We start from the raw sequence: 20,396 nt of genomic DNA, 5'->3' as shown, positions 1-20,396 counted from the left end.
TCAGTTCCTATGCTTCCTGGCTGATGTTTTGGTCACTTTTGAATGCTGGCGGTGCTTTCACTCTAGTGGTAGCATGAGACGGAGTCTACAACCCACACAAGTGGCTCAGGTAGTGCAGCTCATCCAGGATGGCACATCAATGCAAGCTGTGGCAAGAAGGTTTGCTGTGTCTGTCAGCGTAGTGTCCAGAGCATGGAGGCGCTGCCAGGAGACAGGCCAGTACATCAGGAGACGTGGAGGAGGACGTAGGAGGGCAACAACCCAGCAGCAGGACCGCTACCTCCGCCTTTGTGCAAGGAGGAGCAGGAGGAGCACTGCCAGAGCCCTGCAAAATGACCTCCAGGAGGCCACAAATGTGCATGTGTCTGCTCAAACGGTCAGAAACAGACTCCATGAGGGTGGTATGAGGGCCCGACATCCACAGGTGGGGGTTTGGCATTTGCCAGAGAACACCATGATTTGCAAATTCGTCACTGGTGCCCTGTGCTCTTCACAGATGAAAGCAGGTTCACACTGAGCACGTGACAGACGTGACAGTCTGGAGACGCCGTGGAGAACGTTCTGCTGCCTGCAACATCCTCCAGCATGACCGGTTTGGCGGTGGGTCAGTCATGGTGTGGGGTGGCATTTATTTGGGGGGCCGCACAGCCCTCCATGGCGAGGTAGCCTGACTGCCATTAGGTACCGAGATGAGATCCTCAGACCCCTTGTGAGACCATATGCTGGTGCGGTTGGCCCTGGGTTCCTCCTAATGCAAGACAATGCTAGACCTCATGTGGCTGGAGTGTGTCAGCAGTTCCTGCAAGAGGAAGGCATTGATGCTATGGACTGGCCCGCCCGTTCCCCAGACCTGAATCCAATTGAGCACATCTGGGACATCATGTTTCGCTCCATCCACCAATGCCACATTGCACCACAGACTGTCCAGGAGTTGGCGGATGCTTTAGTCCAGGTCTGGGAGGAGATCCCTCAGGAGACCATCCGCCACCTCATCAGGAGCATGCCCAGGCATTGTAGGGAGGTCATACAACTTGTTTTAAGGACATTACATCAAAGTTGGATCAGCCTGTAGTGTGGTTTTCCACTTTAATTTTGAGTGTGACTCCAAATCCAGACCTCCATGGGTTGATACATTTGATTTCCATTGATAATTTTTGTGTGATTTTGTTGTCAGCACTTTCAACTATGTAAAGAAAAAAGTATTTAATAAGAATATTTCATTCATTCAGATCTAGGATGTGTTATTTTAGTGTTCCCTTTATTTTTTGGAGCAGTGTATTTTCTTGTGGAGTTTTCATTAAAAAGGGTTTTCAGTACATTTATCTAAAACCCGTTAAATACGGTGTACCTTTTTAATTTGAATTTTCTCGACAGACACAGAGTGTGCAAAACATTGGGAACACCTTCCTAATACTGAGTTACACCTCCTTTTACCCTCAGAACAGCTTCAATTCATCAGGGCATGGACATTATAAGGTGTCAAGCGTTCCACGGGGATGCTGGCCCATGACTTCAATTCTTCTCACAATTGTGTCAAGTTGGCTGGATGCCTTTTGGGTGGTGGACCATTCTTGATCCACACGGGAAACATTTGAGCGTGAAAAACCCAGCAGTGTTGCAGTTTGACACACTCAAACCGGTGCACCTGGCACCTACTACCATTCCGCGTTCAAAGGCACTTAAATCTTTTTGGTCTTGCCCATTCACCCTTTGAATGGCACACATACACAATTAATGTCTCGATGGTCTCAAGGCTTAAAAATCCTTCTTTAACCTGTCTCCTCCCCTGCATCAACACTGATTTTAGTGGATTTAACCATTTATATCAATAAGGAATCATAGCCTTCAACTGGTCAGTCTGTCATGGAAAGAGCAGGTGTTCCTAATGTTTTGTACATTCAGTGTATATTGAGAGAATTGGTTCAGAATGGGGATTAATGAAAGAACCCTCTTATTACACATATTTATCTCCTTTCCGCCACCAGTTGGTTGATTTTAAAATACTCTGATCTTGTATACTATTTAGGGTCATTTATATATTACAATCCCCTTATCCAAACGGCTTACTCATTTACCTAGCTCTTATCAATTTGTAAATTACAGTGCACGGAGAATGGTGTTATTTCTATCGGGGGAAAAAGAAAGTAGATGTTGTTCCACTTGGAACCGACAGGTTGCTTGACCTTATTCCTCGTTTCATCATGTGTAAAGGTGGTGTAATTATGGGGGAATTAAGTCAAGGTCAGAATGCGGCATTTCTGTAGACACACCTCCACCACACCTTCATTTCTTTCATCTTCAACCAAAACGAAAAGCGGTTGAACAACATGCTATTCTCAAGTTCAAGGTCAGAATACCCGTAGAGCTAAAGGTGCATGAAAAGGGAATTAGATGTCATTTACACAAGCTTAACTCTGGTTTGAATCGGCCCCCAAGTGAGGGGCTCTTGTAGGTTGGCCTTTGTATTGCTGAAAGAATGTAAAGAGGTAAATGCAGAAAACGTCAGTCCCTCACAGTCTACAGTATAAGGACTCTATTGTTGGATCAGGCTGGACCTGAGTGCTGTAGCTATGCGCTTACAGACAATGTCATTTTCTTAGGGAGCACAAGGGGTAAAAAAAACACAACTATTGTTTAAAATCTGTCGTATCTGCTTATTACATTTTCATTACGGTTGATCAAATGTATAGGCATTATGCTGCCGTATTGTGGGCCCCATGTGTTCACAAATCATGGTAATGGTGCTTGTGAAAGCAAGCCGTATTTACGTAGAGTTTCACGGTCAGGGGTGATCTATACATCATGAGAGCTAGGAGCCCCGGTGAGGACAGGGTCATTATAATGAGGGCTATGAAACAACAACCACATCATTTCCATGTTGTCCACTACAGGAAACATTAATAGATCTTAAATGACCAAGGGGATGAGGTGGACCACTAGAGCGTGTCAAAAATCCTCATTTCCAGCCTGCAGTTATAGTATTGAATAAATGTACTTTCGGCCTAAAGCGCTGTGGCCAATGGGGTTTACCACTAAGTCCTAGTTGGGTTTGGGATAAAACTGCTGAATGTGGCATACTGAATGTCTGGAGAATTTTGGTAATCTTGTATTAAGATGGGAATTTATCAGACTAAGTCTTTATATTTGTAAAATGATACGCAAAGGTTAATTTAAGGAATATCATTCTGTGCCCAGAGGGCCATAAAGGTTTAATTGATTTACTGCAAACTGTAAGAGGACACCCGAAACTGTCTACGCAACCAGATCACTTAATCATTTCTGTTCATCTACATTGTGTATACTGTTATTTTTACTGGTTTTCATCTAGTTGGTTCTGTCATACCCCTCAAACTCAACTCTGGACCTCGCTGCCAGCACCATTGCTTTTTTCCCCCGTTGTTCCCCTGTAACCAGGAACTGATTTAGACCTGGGACACCAGGTGGATGCAATTAATTATCCGGTAGAACAGAAAGCCAGCAGGCGCTGGACCTCATAGGGTAAGAGTTGAATACCCCTGTGTCATACCATCCATCCACTGAAAAATGTCAATTCACCTCTAAGATAACACTGCCATCTAGTGGTCATGCCAGTCATCTGCTCATCTGGTTGGATGTACCTCCCTCTGATGCTGCTCATGACTCAGCAAAGAAATGCATATTTTGTCTGCATTTAAACACTTCATCTTATAAGGACCCTTTCAAAGTATCAACATGCATAAACTCAGCAACAACAAAAAAATCCTCTCACTGTCAACTGCATTTATTTTCAGCAAACTTGTGTAAATATTTATATGAACATAAGATTCAACAACTGAGACAAACAAGTTCCACAGACATGACTAACAGAATGGAATAATGTGTCTCTGAACAAAGGTGGAGTCAAAATCAAAAGTAACAGTCAGTATCTGGTGTGGCCACCAGCTGCATTAAGTACTGGAGTGCATCTCCTTTTAATTTTACGGTGGGTTTGTGCCCATAGGCGACGTTGTTACCGGTGATGTCTGGTGAGGACCTGCCTTACAACAGGCCTACAAGCCCTCAGTCCAGCCTCTCTCAGCCTATTGCGGACAGTCTGAGCACTGATGGAGGGATTGTGCGTTCCTGGTGTAACTCGGGCAGTTGTTGTTGCCATCCTGTACCTGTCCCGCAGATGTGATGTTCGGAAGTACCGATCCTGTGCAGGTGTTGTTACATGTAGTCTTCCACTGTGAGGACAATCAGCTGTCCGTCCTGTCTCCCTGTAGCGCTGTCTTAGGTGTCTCACAGTACGGACATAGCAATTTATTGCCCTGGCCACATCTGCAGCCCTCATGCCTACGTTCACACAGATGAGCAGGGACCCTGGGCGTTTTTCAGAGTCAGTATAAAGACCTCTTTAGTGTCCTAAGTTTTCATAACTGTGACCTTAATTGCCTACCGTCTGAAAGCTGTTAGTGTCTTGACGACCGTTCCACAGGTGCATGTTCATTAATTGTTTGTGGTTCATTGAACAAGCATGGGAAATTGTTTAAACCCTTTACAATGAAGATCTGTGAAGTTATTTGGATTTTTACTAATTATCTTTGAAAGACAGGGTCCTGAAAAAGGGACTGTTTTTGTTGTTACTGAGTTTATATAGACGACCTATCACTCTAATCTAACCCACACTAAATGAAAGTATTGCGTACCAAGAGGCAAATAAGTTTGAACTTAACTTGAGTTCACCAGAAGTTCACTCATTAGCATGAAAGAGAAACTCCAGAGTAGTGCATTATGGGTCATTATCAGTATGCCTCCATTGCCTCATGTTTGAGTAGCTGGTGATAACCATTGCTGCACTGCTTGATAAAGTCACACGGTCCTTTTTCTCCACTTACACTGCGTTTTGCAGATTACCCACTCACACACTAAACACAAGTACCTCTGTGTATGCCAATCACCGTCTTATCGGATGCCGTCAGGCCTTTAAACTGTAAATTAATTAATAACCCTTGTCATTTCTTAATTAGCTCCCTTTCCAGGAGGAGGAATGCGTGTGTCAGCACCTACATTTTGTGCACACTTGTTATGACTTTGCTTTGAGTTTATTGGGTCATTAGAGACGCTCTATGAAAACATGCTGTTCTCATGCTGATGAGGATTTCAGTGCGTATTGTGGAGTGATCTAGAGGGGTTCTTCAGCTCTGATGAGTGGGTTATGTTCAGTCGGAGCTAATGTCATTTGTTTCAGCCTCACTGAACAAAAGGAGCCATAAAGAGACAGTTGAATGATTTATTAGGTTTTAACCAGTGGCAGATTCAGATATTGGGTGTAGATTGGATTGAATGGACCATGGGTCAGAGCCTGTGTGTTGACAGGTCCTGGGCCAGTTGGTTGGTTGAGATTGGTCCAGAAGAGGTATCTCCCTCAGATGATTACTGTGAGGATATGACAAGAAATACACCAGAGGGTTAGACAATGAGTGATGTACTTTAGGGTTCCAGAGCTGCCATGACATCAATATCATACACAAGACCAACTCATTCAACCCCTCTATGATAAACCATCTTATCTCACCTGCTGGAGTTTGGCGCAGCAGTGGAAGCGCACGTCATTGAGAGATGAGTCATCCAGACCGTACTGGTATTCCTCCATCTTGGTCTCGATGCCACAGATTCCTCCATCGCCACAATCCTGGCTCCAGAGGCTGTACTCACCGTAGTCCAGGCCGGCGCCTGCGAGGGTGGGGTTGCTGCTGCAGCGGAACCTGACGTTGTTGGCGGCTGTGTCGTCACCGAACAGACCCTGGTGGGGCTCCACACGCAGCTGGAAGGAAGTCAGCACACCCCTGGGGCAATACTGGGGGTCCGACCAGTCACCAAAGCTGGGAGAGGAAGAGAGAGAGGCATACGCGACATGGAATATTATTTCACCATCACAGCAGTCTGGAATGAGGTTTGATCATAGCTATGAGACAGAGAAAAGAGGCACATGATGTAGAGAGTAGAAACAGGACATGGAATAACATATCACTACAGTTTGAAGATGCAGGGTTCAACTGATAAGTCAATTTGTGTCTACTTTGAGCCATGAAATAGGACTGTTTTGTGTGCTGTTTGTTCTATACAAGACCAAGGTAATGTTACTTAAGCATCACTCGGTAGCATGCATACAGTGCATAGTAAGTAATGGCTATCTTGGCTCGCCAGTACTATATAGTATCATACTCAGATAAATAACAGCAGCGCCATCTGTTGGCTTGGCGACATTTCGTAACAAGGACAATAAGAGGCATGTTGTTCAGGATGACACTAGGATGCATTACAGCTTTGATTTTGTTCAACAGGTAAGCAACATTTCCTCCTTTAATACTGATTAAGGACATAGATGGATAGATATACACAACACAATATATATGGGAGGCAGGCAAATACCTTTCACTGAGATGTGTAAAGACAGATTGACAGGGCTGAGACAATTAATTGTAATTTATCTTAATGTTCTTTTGTTGTTTGCAGGTGCACTATCCTTCCGACTATGTAGCCAGGTCCCATCTACCTTTGAACTCCTCGCAAGTGTGGCTTGTTTGGTGTCTGCTGTGAAGGAATAACACCACAAGTCAACTACTTGATTGATGAAGGCACGTCATCTAGCAAAGGCAGCAGCGCAGTCATCAACTACATGCACCATTTCTTCACCAACTACGGAGTTGGGGAAACACGTGTGGACCTGAATTGTGATAACTGCAGTGGCCAAAACAAGAACAAGTTTGTGCTCTGGTATTGTGCCAGGCGGACCAAGCACAAGCTCCACCACAGTCTGGACCCAGACTGGCCTCATCAAACAGCGCTTTAAAAATACCAGAATGAACACTGTCTGAGATTGCTGGTGTTGTGAAGGACAGCACTGTAACAGGGGTCAACATCCCAAACTGGTTGGACTGGAGGATGGTACGGTGCTGGTGGGCACTTAAGTATTTTTAAACCCAAATACTTTTAGACTTTTTCTCAAGTAATATTTTACTGGGTGACTTACCTTAATAGAAAATGACTGAAGTAAAAGTATGTTTACATTTACTCAAGTATGACAATTTTGTACCTTTTTCACCACTGGATGTGGCTGGGGGTTATAGAATTTCTTTCTCATGACCCATCAATTTAGGCAAGTGTGATCTAACATTTATAAAATATTTTTATCTGGACACTTTGTTAGCCTGGAATTTTTCCTTATTGTAGGCTACTACTTTGACCACATTTAGTCTTAATCTTTAGTACACTACTCACTGTTTAGCACATGACCTCACATGTGAATCCTTAAAGAAATGGGTGGGGCTGACTTAAGAGGGTGTGAACAATGCTGAATGGGTGTAGACAAAGGAGAGCTCTCCAGTAGGCAGCAAAACATTTATAGGCCCTTTTCTCAAAAATGAGTTTATCAACTATCAAAGCAGAATTACTTTCCCATTGTTCCTCAAAAATGCAGTGTAGATATACCATTTTCTAGCTCTGAGTCTCTACTTTTTACCCATGTAAAAAAAACACTTCAAATGTTGCTACATAAGACCGAATCGAGGTGTCGAGTCACATGTCATCACTATAGTTTGAAATGCGCTTTTACAGTTAAACCTGTATCTTAAAATGATATGATTACTTCCAACTGTGTCTACATTGAGCAATGTGATAGGCCAATATGAGGCATGTTGTTCTCGCCTGTACATACAATCCAGTGTGAGACTCAATGGTGTACAAGAAGCTCCTATCTTCGTCCTTAGCGCAGATCAAGCGAATGCCATTCAGGGCAGTGTCGTCCAGACCGTACTGTTCAGACTCCACCTGAGAGAAGGTTAATGGACATATGCTAGCATTAGCTCAAACAGAAGAATGGTCTCGTTATACACAAATGTGTTGATCATGTTTGGTAATGGATCAACACCACAAATACATTTTGATTACATCAAATTTAGGATTTGAATTGTGTAGATGTATTTATTTTTAATAAATGGGCTATTTGAAAATAGGCTTTTTGACCACAGGGGACTGGAATTTAATCCCTGAATTGTCTAATTGAAAGAAATGCTATCCAAACTGGTAGATGTGTTTGAAATGTATGAAGGAGCCCTTGCTTACCCGGAGCATGAACCCAACGGCGAAGAACTTGTCGGGACACATCTCGGGCCAGGTCCAGTTCCCAAACTGCTCTCCATTGGGCACGGTGAGGAGGGAGGTGTAAGGCCTAGCGCTGTATTGGATACCAGCACGCTCCACATAGGGCTGCTCCTCGGGCAAGAGAGCTAGACATGACCCAAGGGCCAGCACAGCCAGGAAGGACAGAGCAGTGAAAAGAGGGGTAGTCATGTTGACAGAAGTCAGTCTCATCCACAGAAGGGATGGAACAAAGGCAGTGAACTCTTATAGCCTTCCTCACTCACGCCTCCAAAATGGTGCCCATATGGTGTCTCCATACTGTTATCAGTATTAATCATTTACAACACTGTGGTCTGGCCATGGGAAGAGGCAGGTGGTACTAGGACTTAAAGTTCAAAATAACAATACTGTCTTTGACTTCAAAAGCAGCCCGTATAGTCTCAATGAACTGTCAATTATTTGTCATACCAAAGTGTGGCCCATGTTGTATATTAGTAATTTGACTGTCTACATGCTATGACATAAAGAAAACATTTTAATTGTCAGAAACCACGTCCAAAGCTGATTTCTTTGGCACGACAAGAGTGAACAAAAAAAAGGAACATATGTTAATGTCTTTATTATCAAAAATAGATCAGTTAGTTTACATTGATTTCAAATGTTAATTTTCTTACATCTCATATGAAGAGCCTTTCTGTTATCGCTGTGCATGTGCAGTCCCAAGGCAACTGAAGTAATTGTTTTCAATCGACAGGACTTGCATAATGAGTAGCTTTTTCTCCTGTCTGGTATAACAGAAAGCAGTGCTATTTTATGATTTTTCGCTATAGATGACGTTCAAACAATTCTGTGCATGTTAATGAGTATATTTCCAATTATATAAAGACAGAAAAAATGACCTTGTTGTATAACCTCGTGTCCCCTGTATCTAGCAGTAACGTCTAAATGCACATCAATTACCTGCACATATGTTAACATTTCATACAGTCAGGTCCATAATTATTAGCAAAAAATCTATTATACAAAAACACAAATATTTTTTTTTTAATACTAATTATACTAATACAAGAGCATAAAGAAATAGATTGTTTAACAAGTAATACAAATCTAAAAAATATACTTTTTGTACTCCTGTTTTCAGTACTCCAGCACCCAGTCTTTGCAAGGATAACACAGTCTTCTTCTCAAATATTCTACGAGTTGGAGAACACATTGGGATGGATCTTAGACCATTCCTCCATTCAGAATCCTTCCTGATCATTGATATCCTTTGTCTGCTCTTATAGACTGCCCTCTTCAATTCAAACCAATTGGGTTCAAGTCCGGAGACAGCCATTGCAAAATGTTGATTTTGTAGTCAATTAACCATTTCTTGGTGGATTGTGATGTGTGCTTGGGGGTTATTGCCTTGCTGGAAGATCCACTTGTGGCCAAGTGTCAGCCTCCTGGCAGAGGCAACCAGGTTCTTGGGTCAAATGTCCTGGGACTGGTTATGATGTTCATGATGCAGTTGACCTTAACAAGGATCAAGGATGCACCACTGTATTTTACCATAGGAATGAGGTACTTTTCTGCATACTGTCAACGCCAAACCCACCACTGGTGTGCGTGGCCAAAAAGCTTTATTTTCATGTCATCGGCCCAACCCTGCCTGGAGGTTGACAAACCGCACCAGGACTTGGAACCAGAGCTATGGACAGATGACATGAAAATAGAGCTCTTTTCTAGACTTTATTGCTTATTGCACTCTTTATCAAGGGTGCCAGTAATTATGTACCTGACTGTAGTGTTTGAAAATATATGCTAGGAAAGTCCCACACAAGCAAATAACGAATGGTAAGCAAACTGATTCCATCACATTGACACAATTTGAATAGTATGGTAAAGAACGAAAGTATTACTTCTGCTTTGTTAACAACCAGTGGCATTTTGGGCAAAGAAAGTTATCTTATGCCATGCACATGGAAGCAGTCAACTTTCTGCTGAAAAAATATGACAACTGAAAAAATATGAAAATGTGACATTTTGGGTGCACAAAGATTGTCTATGCAATTCTCTGTTTTGATGTATGGAAAGTAAAGATTCCGGCAGTATATATCAGACATGTTAGACAATACTGTGCAGCCGTATTCATCGACCTGGCCAAGGCTTTCGACTCTGTCAATCACCACATTCTTATCGGCAGACTCAACAGCCTTGGTTTCTCAAATGGTTCACCAACTACTTCTCAGACAGAGTTCAGTGTGTCAAATCGGAGGGCCTGTTGTCCGGACCTCTGGCAGTCTCTATGGAGGTGCCACAGGGTTCAATTCTCGGGCCGACTCTTTTCTCTGTATACATCAATGATGTTGCTCTTGCTGCTGGTGATTCTCTGATCCACCTATAGGCAGACAACACCATTCTGTATACTTCTGGCCCTTCTTTGGACACTGTGTTAACTAACCTCCAGAAGAGCTTCAATGCCATACAACTCTCCTTCCGTGGCCTCCAACTGCTCTTAAATGCAAGTAAAACTAAATGCATGCTCTTCAACCGATCGCTGCCCGCACCTGCCCGCCCATCCAGCATCACTACTCTGGACGGTTCTGACTTAGAATATGTGGACAACTACAAATACCTAGATGTCTGGTTAGACTGTAAACTATCCTTCCAGACTCACATTAAGCATCTCCAATACAAAATTAAATGTAGAATCGGCTTCCTATTTCGCAACAAAGCATCCTTCACTCATGCTGCCAAACATACCCTCGTAAAACTGACTATCCTACCGATCCTCGACTTCGGCGTTGTCATTTACAAAATAGCCTCCAACACTCTACTCAGCAAATTGGATGCAGTCTATCACTGTACCCCTCTCCCCTACATTTCCATTCCAACTGTCCTCCCCTCCCTCCAGCTCTCACTCCAGACCACAATACTCCCTCTCTTCCCCAGGTCTCTCACCCCAGACCACCTCCAGTGGTTCATCTAGGCTGGGGTGCTCAACCATGCAGCTTACACTCTCCCCTCTCTGAGGCCTGAACTCTAGGTAGGAGTGGAGCTGGTAGCTCCAGTCCCCGTTAGCCAGTGTGTCTGTGGAGGTCACGGCTATGGTGGTCTCCAGCCTGTCTCTCAGCCAGCTCACCCTCACCTCCTGAGGGTAGAAGCCTAGAACGCTGCACTCCAGCATGGACAGCTCCGCGTAGCGAGAGGGCTTGGTCAGGCGGGCTTTGACAATGGGAGGCACTGGGACATAGGATGATGTAGAAATTAAGTTGTCTGTCTGATGAAAGTCCCCGGCCCGAAACATCAACATTTTTATCAAACTTGACTTAAAAAATGTACAGTATGTGCAAATTACTAAGAAAGGAAAGAAACATAAAAATTACTTACCTATTCTTTCCAAAGTGCTCAGTTTGAAGTATCTTGCACTGTATCGGCAAATAGTCTCCACTTCTGCTTTCCTTATAGCCATTTCCCAAGCTTGGCTGTTGTAGTGATCTGCATTGCGTATGCCAAACTCCCCAAAACCCACATACTTCTGAACCCTGGAGTCATAGATGGTGGTCAATTTTTGGTTGAATATGTTTTTCACAAAAGTAGATCATATTATCAGTGGTGTCATCATATTCACAGTCAAGTATCCCCTGGAACTGCTACCCACCTGAAACAAATAAATGTATTCATTTGGACTGTTGTATCCCTTTCCATGTAATTGTGCCATGAGGTACACTCAAAAAACATGTTGTTGTTACGTGATTCAGGTAAATCTCCTTATCAGTGCCTTTGTGGAGTCGTTATACTGTATTGTCACAAAAGATCTGTCAACTTCATTTCATACATTCTTCAAAATATACTGTATGTTAGACACATCATGCATTTCATAAAAAAATAGACTTGACTCACCTGCTGGTGTTGCCCGGGTCTGAATGGCAGAAAGTCCAGCCACCCAATAGACCCAGCAGAGAGCCATGGTGCATCCAGTCACCCATTCTAATTTGGGCACTCCTTCGTTCTCTCACCTCGGTGATCGAGGAGAGTGTCAATTCATTATTATGCTGCACGAATTTCATCAAATAACCAATAACCTGCACCCTTTTTTGTCCATTGTTTTGTGCACTCCAGAGTGCGGATCAAATCAAAGTTTATTTGTCAGTGTGTCGAATACAACAGGTAGACCTTACGGTGGAATGCTTTCTTAAAAATTGCACTGTTGGTTAGGGCTTGTAAGTAAAAAAAATAAAAAATAAAAAAAAATAGTTATTAGGTAAACAATAGATAAGAAAAACAACTAAAATGACAGTGAAAATAACAGTAGCAAGGCTATATACAGGTGGTGCCAGTGCAGAGTCAATGTGCGGGGGCACCGGTTAGTCGGGCTAATTGAGGTAATATGTACATGTAGGGATAGTGTTCACACCAGTCCAAACGAACTGAACTAAGGGGCTAAATGCACCAGAGTTCAGAAAAACACCAAACCAATTTGTTATATAAGACACCTTAGTCCACTGCGCCACCAGGATGGAGCTAGCATTTTAAGGCATACAAAGCTGTTCATTTTAGTCTATTCAAACAGACCCCATTTCAAACAAAACAAGTACTCATTAAGATCAGGTGTGGCCAATTAATGGGCATGGACATAACACCTGAACACAGTTAACAAGAGAGCGTTTTATTGACGCTGAGAACAGAATGCATGTTTCTAAATAACATTATTAGAACGTTAAACATTTTCTTGTGGTTTTTATGGAATGTCTTTTTAACATTCTCTGTACAATGAGAACTTCGCAAAATAGAACCATGATTAAAAGTTATGCTGAAGTACTGAAATTCTCACACAAGAATGTTGTTTCTTAACCTTCTCTGAACTATTTGAGAACATTCCCAATATCAAACCACTTTGTCAAGTTCCTTAAATGTGCTGAGAATGTTCCAAAGTCAAGCAACTACCCTGCATCATTCCCAGAAAGTTGTGGTAAGGTTGTACGCAAAATAACCATAGGACAACCACGCTCTCACCAAGCTCTAAGAAACATTCTCAGAAATGGTTCTCAGATAATGATGTGCTAGCTGGGGTGTGACTTTGCAGAAACAGCACCCACCTATTGCCTCTGGCGGGCTCTTTTCTCCCACAATGCAACGGGTGACGTTGCACTGGCAGGTTCCGAGGGACACGTACACGTCGTGAGGCAGTCCTGGGTCAGGGGTCCACTGCTGGGTAGAAGAGCTCATCTCCATCAAACTCCACGTCATACTCTTCGTCGCTAGTGACGTTTTTTTGGCAGAAGGTCAAAAACCGCAGCAAATGTTTGCCTGTGTTCAATAACAGAAGTTAAGACGGAAAATGACACATCTTGCTGTCTAGTAGCATGCTTTGCCGAAAAGTACGAGCGATGTTGAATGTAATATAATTCATTTGGTTACGCCTTTCAGTAAAATGTTGTTTTAATAACAATGGGAACTGATATAAAACAGCTGTCTGCATCTATGGGTTTACGGAATAGAATACCGGAACGCAGTATGCTAAAGTGATTCTTGCAAGCAAAATAATTCCCAGTCTGCTTCCTTTCTCTCTCATATGAAAAGAGTGAAAGTGGACTTACTTTGGCAGTGTGACAGTAGACAAACACCCAGTATAAAAGCCAGGAACACTCTGCACCCCATCCTAAGTACACTTGTCCAGTAAGGCTTATCTGTAATGTTCTGATTATTGTGTAGTACTCCAAACAGTGCTGCTGAAGGTGTCAGGTGACTTCCTCAATATCATCAGCCAATCGAATATTTTATCTGGATGACACTGACGTTATTACCATATCTATGGTTATTACATAGAGAACATTAGGCATTCTGAGCATGGCACACCTTACACACAACTAGGGTGTATCAAAGAGGTGAAACATTCAGAACTTTGCAGATAGAAACTCAATAAATAGCGCTGGGACATGACTCCCTATTCTGCATTCTACACAATACATTTCTATCTGAATGATCAGCATCGCCCTGACATAGCCCACGTCTGACTGCTGCCACCTACTGTGGAGTCATGATCATTACAGTGTCTGCCCTTTATTGTTAGTTAAACTGTACGTCCAACCGGCCTCACAACCGCAGACCACGGGTAACCACGCCAACCCAGGACCTCCACATCCGGCTTCTTCACCTGCGGGATCGTCTTAGACCAGCCACCCGGACATTGATGCAACTGTGGGTTTGCACAACCAAAGTATTTCTGCACAAACTGTCAGAAACCTTCTCAGGTAAGCTCGTCTGCGTGCTCGTTGTCCTCACCAGGGTCTTGACCTGACTGCAGTTTGGCGTCGTCCCCGACTTCAGTGGGAAAATGTTCACCTTCGATGTCCACTGACATGCTGGAGAAGTGTCTTCTTCACGGATTAATCCCAGTTTCAACTACCAGGCAGACAGCATGTATGGCGTTGTGTGGGCGAGCGGTTTGTTGTTGTGAAGAGTGCCTCATGGGGGTTATGGTATGGGCAGTCATAAACTATGGATAACGAACACAATTGCATTTTATCGATAGCAATTTGAATGCACAGCACAGGAGGTTGGTGGCATCTTAATTGGGGAGAACGTGCTCGTTGTAATGACTGGAGCGGAATCAGTGGAACGTATCTAATACACAAAACACATGGTTTCCAGGTGTTTGATGCCATTTCATTTTTTTCAGTTCCACTAATTATTATGAGCGCTCTCCCCTCAGCAGCCTCCATTGATAGAGATACCGCGACGAGATCCCAAGGCCCTTTGTCCTTCCATTCATCCAACGCCATCACCTCATGTTTTCAACATGATAATGTACAGCCCCATGTCTCAAGGTTCTGTACATAATTTCTGGAAGCAGGAAATGTCCCAGTTCTTCCATGACCTGCATACTCACCAGATGTCACCCATTGAGTATGTTTGGGATGCTCTCGGTCGACGTGTACAACAGCGTGTTCCGCCAATATCCAGCAACTTCGCACAGCCATTGAAGAGGAGTGGCACAATCATCAGCCGGAAAACGCGAGGTATGAGGCAAATTGGTGGACACACCAGATATGGACTGGTTTTCTGACCCAAACCAATCCATAGGCTTGGTTATTTAAATTGACCGATTTTCAATTGACTGTCTCTCTTATATGAACTGTAACTCAGTAAAATCTTTGAAATTGTTGCATTAAAATTTCTACTCTGTGTATATTATTTATATATATATATATATATATATATATATACATACATACATACATACATACATACATACATACAGTGGGGCAAAAAAGTATTTAGTCAGCCACCAATTGTGCAAGTTCTCCCACTTAAAAAGATGAGAGAGGCCTGTAATTTTCATCATAGGTACACTTCAACTATGACAGACAAAATGAGGGGAAAACATCCAGAAAATCACATTGTAGGATTTTTAATGAATTTATTTGCAAATTATGGTGGAAAATAAGTATTTGGTCAATAACAAAAGTTTATCTCAATACTTTGTTATATACCCTTTGTTGGCAATGACAGAGGTCACTTTTGTTAAATCATCCCCCGTTTGGCGAAGTTGGCTGTCTTTGTTAGGAAGGAATAGGAATAGAAGGAATAGTCTTCGCAGTTCTCAACGAGCCAGGCGGCCCAAATCGCTGCATATACCTTGACTCTGTTGCACAGAATGCGAGAGAAGTGACACAATTTCCCTAGTTAAAAGAAATTCATGTTAGCAGGCAATATGAACTAAATATGCACGCTAAAAAATATATACTTGTGTATTGATTTTAAGAAAGGTGTTGATGTTTATGGTTAGGTGCACATTGGTGCAACGACAGTGCTTTTTTCGCGAATGTGCTTGTTAAATCACCCGTTTGGCGAAGTAGGCTTTGATACAATTATAAATTAACAGGCAGAGCATTGATTATATGCAACACAGGACAAGCTAGATAAACTAGTAATATCATCAACCATGTGTAGTTAACTAGTGATTATGTTTATTTATTGTTTTTTATAAGATACTTTTAATGCTAGCTAGCAACTTACCGTGGCTGCTTGCTGCACTCGCGTAACAGATAGTCAGCCTGCCACGCAGTCTCCTCGTGGAATGCAATGTAATCGGCCATGATCGGTGTCCAAAAATGCCGATTACCGATTGTTATGAAAACTTGAAATCGGCCCTAATTAATCGGCCATTCCGATTAATTGGTCGACCTCTAATTTATTTATATATATATATTTACACTGCTCAAAAAATAAAGGGAACACTTAAACAACACAATGTAACTCCAAGTCAATCACACTTCTGTGAAATCAAACTGTCCACTTAGGAAGCAACACTGATTGACAATAAATGTCACATGTTGTTGTGCAAATGGAATAGACAACAGGTGGAAATTATAGGCAATTAGCAAGACATCCCCAATAAAGGAGTGGTTCTGCAGGTGGTGACCACAGACCACTTCTCGGTTCCTATGCTTCCTGGCTGATGTTTTGGTCACTTTTGAATGCTGCCGGTGCTTTCACTCTAGTGGTAGCATGAGACGGAGTCTACAACCCACACAAGTGGCTCATCAATGCGAGCTGTGGCAAGAAGGTTTGCTGTGTCTGTCAGCGTAGTGTCCAGAGCATGGAGGCGCTACCAGGAGAAAGGCCAGTACATCAGGAGACTTGGAGGAGGCCGTAGGAGGGAAACAACCCAGCAGCAGGACCACTACCTCCGCCTTTGTGCAAGGAGGAGCACTGCCAGAGCCCTGCAAAATGACCTCCAGCAGGCCACAAATGTGCATGTGTCTGCTCAAACGGTCAGAAACAGACTCCATGAGGGTGGTATGAGGGCCCAACGTCCACAGATGTGGCTTGTGCTTACAGCCCAACACCGTGCAGGACGTTTGGCATTTGCCAGAGAACACCAAGATTGGCAAATTCGCCACTGGCGCCCTGTGCTCTTCACAGATGAAAGCAGGTTCACACTGAGCACGTGACAGACGTGACAGAGTCTGGAGACGCCGTGGAGAACATTCTGATGCCTGCAACATCCTCCAGCATGACCGGTTTGGCGGTGGGTCAGTCATGGTGTGGGGTGGCATTTCTTTGGGGGGCCGCACAGCCCTCCATGTGCTCGCCAGAGGTAGCCTGACTGCCATTAGGTACCGAGATGAGATCCTCAGACCCCTTGTGAGACCATATGCTGGTGCGGTTGGCCCTGGGTTCCTCCTAATGCAAGACAATGCTAGACCTCATGTGGCTGGAGTGTGTCAGCAGTTCCTGCAAGAGGAAGGCATTGATGCTATGGACTGGCCCACCCGTTCCCCAGACCTGAATCCAATTGAGCACACCTGGGACATCATGTCTCGCTCCATCCACCAACGCCAAGTTGCACCACAGACTGTCCAGGAGTTGGCGGATGCTTTAGTCCGGGTCTGGGAGGAGATCCCTCAGGAGACCATCCGCCACCTCATCAGGAGCATGCCCAGGCGTTGTAGGGAGGTCATACAGGCACGTGGAGGCCACACACACTACTGAGCCTCATTTTGACTTGTTTTAAGGACATTACATCAAAGTTGGATCAGCCTGTAGTGCGGTTTTCCACTTTAATTTTGAGTGTGACTCCAAATCCAGACCTCCATGGGTTGATAAATTTGATTTCCATTGATAATTTTTGTGTGATTTTGTTGTCATCACATTCAACTATGTAAAGAAAAAAGTATTTAATAAGAATATTTCATTCATTCAGATCTAGGATGTGTTATTTTAGTGTTCCCTTTATTTTTTTGAGCAGTGTATATACACACACATACACACACACACAGTGCCTTTGGAAAGTATTCAGACCCCTTGACTTTTTCCCAATTTTGTTAGGTTACAGCCTTATTTAAAAAAAAATATATTATATAATCCTCCGCAACCTACACACAATACCTCATAATGACTTAGCGAAAACAGGTTTATACATTTTACCAAATTTATAAAAATAGAAAACAGAAATACCTTATTTACATAAGTATTCAGACCCTTTGCTATGAGACTCGATATTGAGCTCAGGTGCATCCTGTTTCCATTGATCATCCTTGAGATGTTTCTACTCCTTGATTTGGACTCCACCTGTGGTAAATTCAATTGATTGGACATGATTTCGAAAAGTTGAGGCACAGATCTGGGGAAGGGTACCAAAACATTTCTGCAGCATTGAAGGTCCCCAAGAACACAGTGGCTTCCCTCTCGTTGTTAAATGGAATTCGTTTGGAACCACCATGACTCTTAGAGCTGGCCGCCCGACCAACTGAGCATTCCGGGAAGAAGGGCCTTGGTCAGAACCCGATGGTCACTCTGACAGAGCTCTAGAGTTTGTCTGTGGAGATGGGAGAACCTTCCAGAAGGACAACCATCTCTACAGCACTCCACCAATCAGGCCTTTATGGTCGAGTGGCCAGACAGAAGCCACTCCTCAATAAAAGGCACATGACAGCGCGTTTGCCAAAAGGCCCTTAACGACTCTGACCATGAGAAACAGAAATACCTTATTTACGTAAGTATTCAGACCCTTTGCTATGAGACTCGAAATTGAGCTCAGGTGCAACCTGTTTCCATTGATTATCCTTGATGTTTCTTCAACTTGATTGGAGTCCACCTGTGATAAATTCAATTAATTGGACATGATTTGGAAAGGCACACACCTGTCTATAAAAGGTCCCACAGTTGACAGTGCATGTCAGAGCAAAAACCAAGCCATGAGGTCGAAGGAATTGTCCGGAGAGCTCAGAGACAGGATTGTCGAGGCACAGATATGGAGAAGGGTACCAAAAAAATCATGCAGCATTGAAAGTCCACAAGAACAGTGCCCTCCATCATTCTTACATGGAAGAAGTTTGGAACCATCAAGGCTCTAACTAGAGCTGGCCGCCCGGCCAAACCGAACAATCAAGGGGAGAAGAGCCTTGGTCAGGGATGTGGCCAAGAACCCAAAGGTCACTCTGACAGAAATCTAGAGTTCCTCTGTTGAGATGGGAGAACCTTCCAGAAGTACAACCATCTGTGCAGCACTCCACCAATCAGGCCTTTGTGGTAGAGTGGCCAGATGAAAGCCACTCCTTAGTAAAAGGCACATGATAGCCCACTTGGAGTTTGCCAAAAGGCACCTAAAGACTCTGACCATAAGAAACCAGATTCTCTGGTCTGATGAAGCCAAGATTGAACTCTTTGGCCTGAATGCCAAGTGTCGCATCTGGAGGAAACCTGGCACCATCCATATGGTTAAGCATGGTGGTGGCAGCATCATGCTGTGGGGATGTTTTTCAGCGGCAGGGAATGGGACACTAGTGTAACAGTATAACTTTAGACCGTCCCCTCGCCCATACCCGGGCGCGAACCAGGGACCCTCTGCACACATCAACAGTCACCCACGAAGCATCGTTACCCATCGCTCCCCAAAAGCCGTGGCCCTTGCAGAGCAAGGGTAACCACTACTTCAAGGTCTCAGAGCAAGTGACGTCACCGATTGAAACGCTATTTGGCGCGCACCACCGCTAACTAGCTAGCCGTTTCACATCCGTTACACTAGTCAGGATCAAGGCAAAGATGAACAGATGAAAGTACAGAGTTCCTGGATGAAACCCTGTTCCAGAGCACTCAGAACCTCAGGCTGGGTTCACCTTCCAACAGGACAACGACCCTAAGCACACAGCCAAGACAACGCAGGACTGGCTTCAAGACAAGTCTCAATGTCCTTGAATGGCCCAGCAAGAGACTGGACTTGAACCCTATCGAACATCTCTGGAGACCTGAAAATAGCTGTGCAGCAACGCTCCCCATCCAACCTGACAGAACTTGAGAGGATCTGCAAAGAATAGGGAAACTCCAAATACAGGTGTGCTAAGCTTCTTGCGTCATACCCAATAAGATTTGAGGCTGTAGTCATTGCCAAAGGTTCTTCAACAAAGTACTAAGTAAAGGGTCTGAATACTTATGTACAGTGGGGCAAAAAAAAGTATTTAGTCAGCCACCAATTGTGCAAGTTCTCCAACTTAAAAAGATGAGTGAGGCCTGTAATTTTCATCATAGGTACACTTCAACTATGACAGACAAAATTAGAAAAAAAAATCCAGAAAATCACATTGTAGGATTTTTAATGAATTTATTTGCAAATTATGGTGGAAAATAAGTATTTGGTCACCTACAAACAAGCAATATTTCTGGCTCTCACTGACCTGTAACTTCTTCTTTAAGAGGCTCCTCTGTCCTCCACTCGTTACCTGTATTAATGGCACCTGTTTGAACGTGTTATCAGTATAAAAGAGACCAGTCCACAACCTCAAACAGTCACACTCCAAACTCCA

General features: G+C 43.5%; 2 protein-coding genes across 5 annotated transcripts; both read right to left on the bottom strand.

Moving 5' to 3' along the window:
• Positions 1–5,237: 5,237 nt before the first annotated feature.
• vmo1b (vitelline membrane outer layer 1 homolog b) lies at positions 5,238–8,363 on the bottom strand. The gene is made up of 4 exons (XM_021594286.2): positions 8,086–8,363; positions 7,679–7,791; positions 5,537–5,843; positions 5,238–5,397 (listed from the first exon to the last, which is right to left on the bottom strand). Exons 1-4 carry the CDS (start codon positions 8,332–8,334, stop codon positions 5,395–5,397), a joined length of 672 nt encoding a protein of 223 aa, XP_021449961.1. The 5' UTR covers positions 8,335–8,363; the 3' UTR covers positions 5,238–5,394.
• A 1,089-nt stretch (positions 8,364–9,452) lies between these two features.
• Positions 9,453–14,227, bottom strand: LOC110515374 (H-2 class II histocompatibility antigen, A-U beta chain-like). Of its 4 annotated transcripts, XR_005042063.1 has the most exons (5): positions 13,686–14,227; positions 13,185–13,395; positions 11,989–12,104; positions 11,476–11,746; positions 9,453–9,618 (listed from the first exon to the last, which is right to left on the bottom strand). XR_005042063.1 is itself a non-coding variant. In XM_036973108.1 (3 exons), the coding sequence occupies exons 2-3, from the start codon at positions 11,555–11,557 to the stop codon at positions 11,003–11,005; spliced, it is 408 nt and encodes a 135-aa protein (XP_036829003.1). In that variant the 5' UTR covers positions 11,558–11,746; positions 11,989–12,330; the 3' UTR covers positions 10,830–11,002. The 4 variants fall into 4 exon arrangements, 2 of the variants coding, with proteins under 2 accessions (XP_036829003.1, XP_021449969.1); XR_005042061.1 differs by lacking the exon at positions 11,989–12,104 and having other exon boundaries at positions 13,686–14,221; XM_036973108.1 differs by lacking the exons at positions 9,453–9,618; positions 13,185–13,395; positions 13,686–14,227 and adding an exon at positions 10,830–11,328 and having other exon boundaries at positions 11,989–12,330.
• Positions 14,228–20,396: the final 6,169 nt, after the last annotated feature.

Source organism: Oncorhynchus mykiss, chromosome 3 (genome assembly GCF_013265735.2).
Source record: "Oncorhynchus mykiss isolate Arlee chromosome 3, USDA_OmykA_1.1, whole genome shotgun sequence".
In the NCBI taxonomy this organism is placed as follows: Eukaryota; Metazoa; Chordata; class Actinopteri; order Salmoniformes; family Salmonidae; genus Oncorhynchus; species Oncorhynchus mykiss.
This window is presented reverse-complemented; position numbering and strand designations above follow the sequence as displayed.